Source organism: Columba livia, chromosome 8, assembly GCF_036013475.1.
Source record: "Columba livia isolate bColLiv1 breed racing homer chromosome 8, bColLiv1.pat.W.v2, whole genome shotgun sequence".
Lineage (NCBI taxonomy): Eukaryota > Metazoa > Chordata > Aves > Columbiformes > Columbidae > Columba > Columba livia.
The window spans coordinates 3,598,750-3,611,203 of record NC_088609.1 but is presented as its reverse complement, the minus strand read 5'-3'; the positions used below and the strand labels follow the sequence as shown (position 1 = coordinate 3,611,203).

General features: G+C 49.1%; 2 protein-coding genes across 5 annotated transcripts in view; one reads left to right on the top strand and one right to left on the bottom strand.

Moving 5' to 3' along the window:
• Window positions 1-12,454, bottom strand: part of CCDC17 (coiled-coil domain containing 17) — a 66,791-nt gene that overhangs the window by 49,774 nt on the left and 4,563 nt on the right. For 2 of the 3 annotated variants that reach the window (XM_065071499.1, XM_065071506.1), the window contains one exon: window positions 5,403-12,439. The exons of the other annotated variant lie outside the window; for it this stretch is intronic. In XM_065071499.1, the coding sequence (XP_064927571.1) occupies window positions 12,310-12,439 (130 nt within the window). In that variant the 3' untranslated portion in view covers window positions 5,403-12,309. Of the gene's footprint in view, window positions 1-5,402; window positions 12,440-12,454 lie in introns of those variants that run through there. 3 annotated transcript variants of the gene reach the window in all.
• Window positions 297-11,698, top strand: NASP (nuclear autoantigenic sperm protein). 2 transcript variants are annotated; one of them, XM_065071498.1, is made up of 15 exons: window positions 297-476; window positions 1,532-1,582; window positions 2,419-2,529; window positions 3,081-3,161; window positions 3,357-3,454; window positions 4,161-5,045; window positions 6,855-6,937; window positions 7,641-7,717; window positions 7,849-7,922; window positions 8,946-9,134; window positions 9,382-9,548; window positions 10,023-10,076; window positions 10,171-10,242; window positions 10,962-11,093; window positions 11,530-11,698. In XM_065071498.1, exons 1-15 carry the CDS (start codon window positions 415-417, stop codon window positions 11,581-11,583), a joined length of 2,190 nt encoding a protein of 729 aa, XP_064927570.1. In that variant the 5' UTR covers window positions 297-414; the 3' UTR covers window positions 11,584-11,698. The 2 variants fall into 2 exon arrangements, with proteins under 2 accessions (XP_064927570.1, XP_005501078.2); XM_005501021.3 differs by lacking the exon at window positions 297-476 and adding an exon at window positions 968-1,253.

Here is a 12,454-nt window from a genome sequence, read left to right as displayed (position 1 = left end):
CGCCCTTCCTGCCCGTGTCCGCCGGCCCGTACCGCCCCCAGCCCGCCCCGCTGCCGTGCGGCGCCGGGACGGGCCCGGCGGAGCGGACTACGCGTCCCGGCGTGCCGCGCGGCGCCGGCTGTCCCCGCGGCCGCGTGTCGCCGCGCTCCCGCCCCGCCTCCCCCAGCGCTACACTTCCCAGCGCGGCCCCGCGGCGCCCGGGCGCTCTCGGAACTACATTTCCCAGCAGGCCCCGCGCGGCGGCGTCCCGAACGTCCCGCGGCGGGCGGGCGCGCGGCATGCCGGGAGCGGTAGTCCCCCCGCGGCGTGCGCGCGCCGCGAGGCGGGCCGGGGCGTGTCCTCGGGGGTATATAGGCAGCCGGAGGGGCAGGGGTCTGCACTCTGCCGCCGCCGCCCCTGTCTCCAGCAGCTTCTATGCAATCTTCGGCCGTCGCCGCTCCCCCCTGCGTTGAGCCCGCGCCGGCCTCCCCGACTAGGTAGGGCCGCGCGGGCTGGTCCCGGTCACGGTGTGTGCGTGTCGGGGAGGGGGGGCAGCAAAGGGGAAGGGGGCGCTTTCGCTTCGTGGGGTGGCTGGTGGGGGGGTAGGGGGCGGCAGGTAGGCGTCCCGTTTTTGGGGGTCGCGGCGCAGGACTGGGGGTGCAGATCGGGCTTGCGCGCCTGCCCCCTTCCCCCCACATTCCCCCCCCGCCCGCGGTGGTACGTGCCGCCTCGCTCCCCCAGCGCCAGCTGGGCCCGCTCGGCTCGCGCGGAGCCACCACGTGACCCCTGCGCGGCTGCTGCCATCTTTGTTGGGGGCAGCCGACGCCGCGGAACCTGCCCCTGGGGCGGGCTGGGGGAGGGGGAGCGGCAGGGGGGGTGTGGGTGGGCCTGCGGCGTCACGTGGCGCTGGGCCGCCAGCCCGTCAGGAGCCGCCGTCGGGGTTTGGCGCCAATGGCGGGGGGCGGGGCCGAGGGGAAGGCGGGAAAGGCGCCCATTGTCTGTGAGGGGTAGGGGGCGTTCGGCTGCTGCCCGCCCCGCTCGGCCTTTGTTCCGCCCGGGGAGCTCCGCGACGCCGCCCCCGGCCTCCCTCTGCCGGCCCGGGTGCTGTCAGCTGGCGGCCGGGGGCTGTGCGGCCGCTGCCCCGGAGCGGAGGGGCCGTCTGCGGATTCCCTGAGCTGCGGCGACGGGCGCCTTGGGCACATCCTCGGGTTTCTGACTGGAAACGCGGTGCAAAACACCCGATTTTGTGCTTTGCGGTTCGTTCCGTGCTGCAGGTCTGTGTGGGGATTGCTCTGAGCTGCGAGGTGCCGTGGGTCAGGGGCGGGTGGTGCTGGTTTTCCGACAGCAGAGCTGTTGGCCGGGCTTGGTCAGATACAACCTGGGCTGACAGCACCTGCTTTCCTAACGATCTTCATTCAAACGGGAAACAAAACAAACTGACGGGTGTGCTCAAGAGACAGCCAAGACCGCTCCTGGTCACGCCACCCAGAGCTCTGCTCCTGCCGGCAATGGGTGGCCCGTCGTAAGTACTTACTCAATATTCTGTTTGCAGGATGGAAGAGGAATTGGCAGCTCCTTCCACATCCACAGACAAGACAGACAGGTGAGGCGGGAGTTAGAGTTGTCAGTTGCTAAATAACATGAAACATGGGGGTTATGGAGAGAAACAAAAAGAGGTCGCCCTTCAAATAGGTTGTTAGGCTTGAACTGAACAGATGCAGATGTTGTAGATGCTGAAAACTTGTGCTAACCAGTAGTTTGTACCAATTTAGTGCAACAAAACTCTTTCAGCGACTAATAGATGCACAATACCAACTCTTTTTTAGGAAGTTCTTGGTCTGTGAGTTGCTGAGTGCAGGGCAAGCGCTGGGGGGGTTCAGGTGTGTGTCTGGGGGGCAACAGTTACTGCTGTGGGCTCCTCTGGTCTCAGCCCAGGTGCTGCACTGCGATGGATGGTCTGGAAATGGAGCTGTGTGAGAGGCACTGAGTCGAAACCAAGACTTGCATCTGTCGTTGTCCTCAGACACATTGTGCTGTGCTATGAAAAGCCATAACTTTGGTTCATTCTGGCTCTGTCCGGCGTCAGAGTCTGGCACAACACTGTGCAGTACTCAGTGTTGTATTGGTGTGTAGCTCTTACTGTATGTTCTTTAGCATCTGTTGTCATATCAGATTCCAATACCCGCTTCTTGCAGCAGTTGGTTGAAATTAACCTGTTGGAACTAAAAGTTGGTCCAGATTTAACAAACGAAACCAAACAACCCCCACACCCAACCTGGTCGCTCCAATCAGTGTTATGTGTGCAACTTACCCTTATATAAAGCCGCCTAGGTTTTGAAAGCTGGATACAAATTTTTCTGACATCAAGTGTGCTGATTACTATGGAAACTAACAATCCTGTGTTTATTTATTTATTTTAATCTGTTTTCCTTGCCCCAGTATGGATGTGGATGGAGAATCGAAGAAACTATTGGGTTTAGGACAGAAACACTTGGTAATGGGAAATATTCCAGCTGCTGTTAATGCCTTCCAGGAAGCTGCGAGCTTACTGTGAGTAGTGGAATGTTTTGTGTATTTTGTGGGGCTGAGTTTCAGCTTGGCTATACTGATGTGGCTTATAGAAGAAAGGCTGAGTTTTTTACCTTATATATACTGCTGTATTTATAATGCCACCAAGAAGAGCACGATCTACTTAAAATTAACTCAAGTGTTGGATGATACTGTAGTTGGTGTGCAATTTAGAAGGCTTTTGTGATAGTAGATACCAATGCAGTTCCCTAAATATGAAATGGGATTTTGTATTTTATTTTGCAGTGTGTGGTTCTGTTGTAGTCTGTTCATATGAAAATGCTGGGATAGTGTTACTTCCTGGTAACTTTGCTGCCAGCTTCGATCAGTCTGAGGGTGAGACCTCTTTGGGTTTTAGGTTAATTTGCTTTACTGAATGCTTATGAGAGCCACTTATAGCTGAGAGGGGCACTCATTGATTGTTTGAAACAATAGGAGACAATCTAAGAAACTGATTCTTCTTGACCAGGATTTTTTAGCTTTCTGATTCACTTATTGAAATCTAAAGTAGTAATTCCACGTTTATTTTGTAGGGGTAAAAAATACGGTGAGACAGCGGATGAGTGTGCAGAAGCTTTTTTTTACTATGGAAAGTCTCTCCTGGAGCTGGCAAGGTACACAAACAGTTCCTCGTTTGATTCAGAGTCTGCCTGGCGTCACAGGAATTCACCCTCATATAGACCGGGTTACACTAGAATTTCACATACACAGGGTTGTGCCAGGCGGGATGGGCTGTGGCTTTGCAGCTTGTGCAGTTAAAACGACGATATTCCGAGAGCCAAGGGATAACAAACTTTTGTTCCCTTTAGGATGGAAAATGGTGTCCTGGGAAACGCCTTAGAAGGGGTGCAGGTTGAAGAGGAAGGAGAAAAAGCGGAAGGTGATTCTGCGTTACCAGCTGTTGATGGTATGTAAAGCTGCCTGCCGTGTCGCGGAGGCACCGAGCTGCCTTTTCCTGTTTAAACGGTCCAAGTTCAGTCCATCAGTATCTTAGGTAGCCTGAATCATTCTGTTGAAACTCTTAGCAGCCTGAATGGACTTTTTTTTTTTCCTTTTAATCTTGCTTAGAGGTTGAACAAAACCTCTAAAACTCCTGCAAGGAGCTGGTCACTGAAAGCATGTGTAGAGTCACCAGGTGTCTGTCCTGCAGCACTGCGTTCAAACCTGCTTTCTTAAGCTTCACAGTCAAGTTGAACTGCTTTGTAACCCTGTAGCAGAGCACAGTGTGTGTAGTAGGACAGCTCAGAGTTGCTGTAAACAGTTCGAGAACAGTAACTTTTATACTACCTGCAGCTGGAGGTAACACAGGCTATTAAAACGCTGGCACCTCTTGCTTAGCTGTGACTAAAAACGCGAGCTTGCAAAACCCGCACGCTGCTTGAGCAGCCGCTTGCAATGCTGCAGCCTGGGGAGGGGAAGGGGTGTGCTTAGTTGACGTTACCATGTTGGTTCCATCCTAATTCCTTGTACTTTGGAAATGGAGCTTTTTAGGAATGTTGTCTAACTTGGTGACAAACCAACACACTGGAGGGTCTGAGGGTGGTATTGTCAGTGCCCGTTAATGTCTTTATGACTAAACTCGAAGAAATGTTTATGCTTCCTCAATCATGTAGAAGAAGCAAGGGAGGAGTTGAGAGAACAGGTTTATAACGCCATGGAGGAAAAAGAAGAGGCCCAAAAGTCTATGGAAGAGTCTCCAGTAGTATCTGAGAAGGAAAAGAAAGAGGAGGATGTTGAAATGGAAGATATCACAGAACAGAAACCAACAGAAGAAGCAATTGCTGTCAAGGAGGAAGAGGCTGAAGAGAAGACAGAGGCTTCTGTGGAGAAGGAAGTAACTTCAGAAGAGCAGAAGCAGCAGGTTGCTGTGGGAAAGGAGCCTATGAAAGAGGAGGCAGCTGTGGAAGAGATGGGAGTGGAAAAAGAGCAGAAGACAGTTCCTGAAGACAAGGTAGCAGAGGCAACTGAGGAGAGAATGACAGAAGTGTCAGGTGAGGAGGCAAAAGCAGCTGTGGAAGAGGCTGAAGCTGGAGAAGCGGCTGCGGAAGAGCAGGGAGAGGCAGGGGAACAGACAGCAGAAGCGGCAGAAAAAGCATCGGCGGTGGCACAAGGAGAGGCTGCAGGAGGGCAGGCAGAGGCAGCTGTGGAAGAGAAGGTGGTGGCACAAGAAGTGGCAGCAGAAGCGCAGGCAGCAGCTGCTGCGGAGCAGAAAGGAGCTGCAGAAGGTGAGACAGAGGCCGCTGAACAGAAGAAAGTGGAGGAGAAACAAGAGCCAGTAGAGGCAGCTATGGAAGAGAAGCCAGATGAATCCAAAGAGACAGAGTCCTCAAAGGAACCTGTGCCCACCGAGGGCAAAGAGCCATCTAATGACATGGAAGAAAAGGCTGAAGTAGCTGCTAAGGTAGAGAAAGAGGAAAAGAATGAGGACCTGATGGAAGAGGGTGAAGGTGCTAAGGTAGAAAAAGAAGAGAAAGATGACCTGATGGAAGAGGGAGAAGGTAACAGTGACAGGAGAAAAGTACTTGTGGGTGGATGACTTGATGGATTTGGCTAACAACGGGTAAAAAGTGTTCCATTCAGAATTTTCTGTTTGCCTTAGAATAAGGAAAAGGCACAGTAAAGGGGCTCTTGAAGGATTTTACATCCGAGTAAAATTTCAAGGAATAGTGAATAGTCCCAGTTTCTCTAGACTAACGCTTAACTAACTGCAAAGCAAATCTTACTTGAAAGCAAACTTACAGCCCTGTGAAATGTGTAAGTGTTGGCCAGGCTGGTGGAGAATACTGAATGGATGTTCACTTGCATGCATCTGGGTTTATCGCACTAACCTTCAAATAACTTCAAACACAAGTTCCTTCTGGTTATAATTGCATTTTATTTTAAAACAGTGGAGCAGAAAAATAAGAACAGCTAAATACGCAACAAAACAGAATTCTGCATTTGAGTCTTTCTGGTGGTAACTACAAGTGAGAATTTGGTTGGCAAATCTAAGCTTAATTTGCCCTGGAACCTGAAGGCTTATTGCTGCTCTCTAGCTACTCTGCCAGCTACCGAGCTTTTGCTGCCATTCTGCTTCCTGCTTCATTGTAGCTGTTTTCAGGATTATGTTAAAGTCACATCATAAAACTTACCGGCTTTGCTGAAGCGGTATTTTTGTGGTCTTAGTAGACCAGTGCTTTCTATTGCACAAGTTAATTGATGAGCTGATAATTGAAACTGTGCTTGTCCGTAGCTCAGCAGCACAGGATGAGTCTTATTTTAGGAATGGCAAATATTGAGACTCTAAAATAGTTCTGGACACTGAAAGGATTTGTACTGCTGAGTACAATGACAGTTTGCAAAGCAGATGCCTGGCAAGGTGTCTGTCTGGACCGAACATAAACTAAGAGCAGTTACGCATTCGCTCTGTGAAACGCTGCCTGTGCACACATACCACTTTCTTCTGTTCCAACTCTGCTGGTGTGAGGACACGCTTGAACATGGTACCTGGTCCTTCCAGACTCTTTCCACTACTTAAAATTGACTTCAACTTGCTAATATCTCTTCTGTTTTACCTTTGATTGAGCTGTCCTCATACTTACAGGCTTGTCTCTCTCAGTGGTAGGTGTGTGCTTTTGGGGAGTTTAATGAGCTCATGAGTTCACCGCTCTCTGCCCCATCAAGCACCTGGTACTCTGGAATTAGTCAGTGTCCTGATGAAGGAATTAAGTGTGTGACTTCAGGCAAGTCAGCCAGCACCCTAAAGTAATCAGCTGTACTCCTTCACTGCACATTGTCCCGAAATATTTTCTACAGGTAGAACAGATCATGCAACTCTCCTACACGGTATCAGAAGTCAAATTAGGGCTACACAATAGCAGGTTCATTAATAACATTGCCACTTAAGTGTCTGACATGAGTGACACAAATTCAGAAAGAGTCTCATTCATACACAGCTTAGCAGCCGCTATCTTGCTGAAAACACTTGTTCTCTGTAGCATGAAGTCCAGCAACTCAGCAGTAAATACCTCCAGGGCTGCTCAGCATCCCGTGGCTTCCGTGGGAGCCCACAATATGTTTGTGAGAACCAGTTCTAGGTGAGTTAAGTTCAACTTAAAGGACTAAGGTAGCCTGGAACTACTTAAGTCTACAGTGCCTGATGCTTTCAGCATGATGGCAGCTGCTGGGAAATTAATCTGTCTGTGTTGTTCTTCCATCACACATCTAACCTGTCACTAGAAGGATAAGGGCTGAATATAATCTACCTGACTCCATGTGAAGCCAGCGTAGTAACAACAGGTGTTCTCATTCATCTACTTTCCTTATAGAAACAGAAGAATCTGAAGAGGAAGATAAAGAAAATGATAAAGCTGAAGATGATAAGGAGAATGAACTGACAGCGGAAGACAAGGTGAGATTGCTGAGCTCTGATATCAGCACTCATGGAAGAGGGCAGTATTTGTCTAAATGTCATGTTAACGCCTTTATAAAAGCTTGGTTGTATTTCATTTAGTCCTGTGTAGGAAATTCCATGGGCAGCATTGGTTTTCAGGTAAGGGGGCAGCATTACGTGTAGTCCGTGTTGTAGTATCTTGCTCAGCTCTGTAAACTTGGGCGGTCTACTGATGAGTAACGCAGGCTGGTAAATGCAGGGACAGGTTAGTTACTTGTAACAGTTTATTCTCCCGTTGTTTTGTTGTCTCACTACGCGTGTCGAATGCACCCAGTCCAATAAGCCATGGTTAGGATGGAAGTTTAGTAGGAAGTGTAGCACTGCTTCAATTGGAACATCAACTCCTTAACTTAGCTTTTGATTCATCTAAATAGCACCTTAAACAAAATGTTATTCTTAGGATTGTATTGGTGCTTGGTGCCCTGTTATTTTGTGGAGAAAAATTAATGCCATACCAACTAGCATTGTGAGCTTCACTTCAGGCAAAGTCTCAGTTGATGCAATAACCTCTTTTGCACGTTCTTTTGTTTTTTCCTTCTTGCGGTAAACTATTTATCTCATAAAGAAATTAATTCCTTGACAACACTGCTTAGGAACTTAGTGTTGTTTGATGTGATACATAATCAGGTCACTCAGTCTAATGCATTTCTGGTGTTTACAGGAAAGTGAGGAGGATGAAATTGGAAATCTTGAGCTGGCTTGGGACATGCTGGAGTTGGCAAAAGTCATCTACAAGAGGTAAAGGCCTAAGTCCTAATTCGGATATCTGCTAGAGGAACTCATTGGAAATTAGAGGGTGGCACAAGCAATTGGTGCATGTGGCATATTCTGATCAGAATTTGAAAACTACTTTTTTTCCCTTGATTTAGACAAGAAACAAAAGAAGCTCAGCTCCATGCAGCTCAAGCTCATCTAAAGTTAGGAGAAGTTAGCATTGAATCTGGTGAGTAATGCTAATTCTCATGTACAATTCCACTTCATGTCCTTCTCTGTTTCTTACTTTAAAATGAGCTGAGTTAAAGCTGCTAAGATGAAAAGAAAATACACTTGGTTTAATTATGATAGTACAGCCATGTGAGAAGCTTTAGAATCAATGGATGAACAAGTCGGTGCCTTAACCAGGGTGGTCCGTGCTGTTCCAGAACAGTGAAAAAAAAGCTTTGAGTAAGAAGTGATGTGTTACCAGATCAAAACCAGCCTTGTGCTCGGTCTTACAGGCGAGGTTTGGTTAGCTTCAGGAACTGAGGGCTCCTTATTGACACAGGGAGTCACGGAGCAAAATGGGAGGTACATAAACACTGCCAATATGGTTGACTCTCTTAGACCTTCCAAAATACCGTATGGACAGGAAAGAGCCTGATGTGTTTTGCATGAGAAAAAATGAATGTGAAGTGAGACTCAGGTTTGTGCCTTCTAATGTGTTCTACCTGCCCTTCATTTAAAAACATGGGGTTTAATCTTAGTCCATCCAAGCAGGGTGTGATCTTTGTCTATGGCAAACATTGGCAACAAGGGGGCAGGTTTGTGGACAAGGGCGACAAAGCGAGGGCTGTGGTTTGTGTCACTGAACGGGCTGAGTGGAGCGGGGCTGGGCCAGGGGCTGTGGGCTCTGGGGTCAACTTGCACCCGGTTCGTGGTGGGGGTTGAAGCAGCAGGATTTGTGTGCGCGGTTTTGTCTTGGTGCGTAGTTTACTGCGTTGCTGTAAATGGACAGAGCTCTCTCGAGAGAACTAGAGGAACTGGTTCTAAACAATCTTGTGTAGGGGGAGTCAGTGTTGGACTGTGAGTGGTGTCACTTGACACCTGCAGGCAGCCTGTCGCTGACCTCCCCTGCTGCATTCAACAGCGGTTTTGTTTTCAGACTATACAAAACGCAATAAAACACGGAGTAAATACATAAGGGCTTAGATCTTGCCTGTTCATATACAAGTGTGGTTTGTGAAGACCGTGCGGCTTTCTCCTACAGAGAACTACACGCAGGCTATTGAAGAGTTCCAGGCCTGCCTGGCGCTGCAGCAGAAGTACCTGGAGGCTCACGACCGGCTGCTGGCCGAGAGTCACTACCAGCTGGCGCTGGCCTATCACTACAACAGCCAGTTCGACGAGGCCGTTCTGCAGTTCAGCAAATCCATCGAAGTCATTGACAAGAGAATGGGTAAGTGGGTTTCTGAAACTGCCCAGCGAGTGCCAGAGCTTTCACAAGGCAAAGCAAACTTTGTTAAACTGCCCTGAAAGTAGTTAGATGTGCTTATTGCCTTGACATGGAAATGTTTGCCAGTCTGAAACTGGTAGTCAGAATTGTTGAGACTGTGTGTTGGCAGACACTTGTGGGTACTTGTGGGTACTGATGACTGGGCAGCTGCTGTGTCTTAAGGTGTTGTGCTGTACCTGTTTCGCCCCAGCAATGCTCACCGAGCGAATGCAGAAGACGGAAAATGGGTCCCCTGAAGATGAGAAGGAGATTGAAGAACTGAGGGGGCTGCTCCCTGAAATTAGAGAAAAGATCGAAGATTCAAAGGAGTCTCAGAAGAGTGCGAGAGTAGCCGAGCTGGCTCTGAAAGCAACTCTGGTCAGTGTCCTGCTCTTTCCTTTTGACCAAACATCCTTCCAGCGAGACTTGACATAAACCAGTGGTGGGAAGGGCTCAGACTGGTTGGGCAGCTCAGGAGCTCGTGGTTGCTCACAAGTGATGCAGACGGTGATTGTGAGAAGGAGATAGAGGCAGGTGACAGCTAAAGAGAGGATAGTTAGTAAATACGGTGACACTAATTGTTCCAAACGGAAATGGAATTTGGTTGCCTACTATAGCAATTAAATGTGTCAGGGCTGGAAACAATAGGTCAGCCAAATGTGAATGGACAGAGTGTCAAATCACGGTGTGACATTTTCATCTGCCTGTCCTGGCTGTAAGTGTAGGAGCAGAACACAGTGTTGGGACACAGAGGAGTTGGGTTTTCTGTCCCTTTCTAAACCAGCATGTATGGTTTTGTGTGGCTAGATAGCTAGAACTTGTTCCAATGTTTTCCTTCTGCTTTTTCTTAAGGCTGGAACCACATCTGGCTTTGCAAAAAGTGAAGACAGTGGTTCTGTTTCCACAGTAAGTTAATTTAAGATGGATGCTGAGAATTCCTGTTTGCTTCAAGGATTACTGCTTGCTGTTACTTATGTGACAATCTTATGTCTTGCAACAGATTCCAGTGAGAAAAGCAGCTGATGGTGCATCTCAGTGTGTCACAGACATCTCTCACCTCGTCAGGAAAAAGGTGAGTCCAGAAACAACTAATTGAACAGTTAATTTGTTAAAGTACCGCTGGCTTGCTCTGTGTGAAAGTACAACCAGAAACAGTGCATGAAACTCCTTTCCCCTGGGGGCCATGCGGCCTCCAGGAGAGCTCAGCTCCCGCCTCACCCTTCTTTCCAAGTGGAAATGGAGAGCTGGGCTTGACAAATAGCAAAGCCAGTCTAAGGGCAGTGCTGATCAGCTGCCTCCTAAAGAGATGATGTACTGAGCGCTGGGTTCCTTTAAAGGTATACATGTTTCTCTAGAGGTCTTTGCAAATGTAATGAAAATTCTCCCGTAATGGAATGTGGTGGCACAGCCCGGCCTGTGTTCTGTTGGCCTCTCGCAGTTCAGGTTTGCCTGGAGCAACCTTGATCTGCTTTATGGATGTGACTGTAAATGTCATAGGTGCTCTAAATCTGCCCCCTTAACTGGTACTGGCCCAGCCGTCCTGTGTTTCCTGGCCAAACTATAAGGATAATTCAGCTCTATAGGTACTGGCACCTAAGCAATGCCTTACTGGAAATCCCTTGTGGTTGAGACCTCTGTACCAAAACTTCAGAGCTTTGGTTAAATCTTAAGTATCCTTGACCCTGGCCAGCAGAGGTTGAATAGATCGCGTGCAATGCCACCTGACTTTCTAAAAAATATTTAAACTCTTAATTTGTACATAGTGACGACTATAAACAATTTTATCTTCAGAGGAAACCAGAGGAGGAGACTCACCAGGGAGACAATGAAGCTAAGAAATCTAAACCAGAGCCGGCTGTCAATGGTGGCGGTGGTGGTGACGTCCCCACTGGAAAGGAGGTTGCAGAAAAAATGGAAGAGGAGGTGGGCAGCTGAGGCGGGGGGTGCTGCGCTTGGGTCTTCCCCTGCCGTGGTTTGCCCCATAGACGTGCTGGATTTATTGCCGGCCAGCCCTCGCGAGGCTTCCCGGAGGAGATGGGGATCGTTCCCTGTTGTACCCCGGTGTCTGACACCAGCTGTGGGGATTTGCGACGTGGGGTGGGACAGAAACACATTCAGGGGGTTTGCGTCGGGCTGAACGCAGGGACTTACCCCAAAGTGTTCTTAATACGCCTGGCTTTAAATACTTAATCACCTGGGCTACAGTTGTTAATGTAAATACCTGAGAGCAGTGTTGGGCTCTGAAAGCACAAGTAATCAGTTAAGTCTTCAAAGGATGGAACCTCGGCCCTGCTGCATGAATTGGTGCTGGAAGTTGCTGTCTTGTTTTTAAAAAACAAAACCTTTTCTTTTCTTTTAGACAGAGAAAAGGCCACAAGCAGAATCAGGGGCTGCAGTTGAAAGCACAGTATGATAGTTCTTTAACCTTGGAAACTCCTCTCCTTACAAGGAAAATGGTTTTGTATATAGTGTATTTTTTCACTTTTTGGCAACTTTTGTATGACTTCAATAAAGATTGTAAGCAAACAGTCCTTGTCTTGACCTTCCTGCTGTTACAAGCTCTGGCCTGAGCCCGCTGGGCCCTGTCCCCTTCCCACCAACCACAGTTGGGTGGAGCATCAGCTCTGTTCAACCTCAACTTCACTCCTTTACATCCCTGAGCGTGCAGCGATGCAGGGGGTGATGGTTCCTTGTGCTGACACCTCCTGTATTTCTCCTGCCCTGAAACCACCTGCCAGGGTCCTGGGGTGCAGGGGGGCTGCCCACAGCTGGGACAAAGTGCAGGAGGTGTTTGTATATAAACAGAATCCTGGAATGTCAGGGATTGAAGGGCCCTGGAAAGCTCACCCAGTGCAATCCCCCCATGGAGCAGGAACACCCAGATGAGGTTACACAGGAAGGTGTCCAGGCGGGTTGGAATGTCTGCACAGAAGGAGACTCCACAACCCCCTGGGCAGCCTGGGCCAGGCTCTGCCACCCTCACCAGGAAGAAGTTTCTTCTCAAATTTAAGTGGAACCTCCTGTGTTCCAGTTTGAACCCATTACCCCTTGTCCTACCATTGGTTGTCACCAGAAGAGCCTGGCTCCATCCTCCTGACACTCCCCCTTTCCATATTGATCCCCAGGAATGAGTCCCCCCTCAGTGTCCTCTTGTCCAGCTGCAGAGCCCCAGCTCCCTCAGCCTTTCCTCACACGGGAGATGCTCCACTCCCTTCAGCATCTTGGTGGCTGCGCTGGACTCTCTCCAGCAGTTCCCTGTCCTGCTGGAACTGAGAACACAAAGA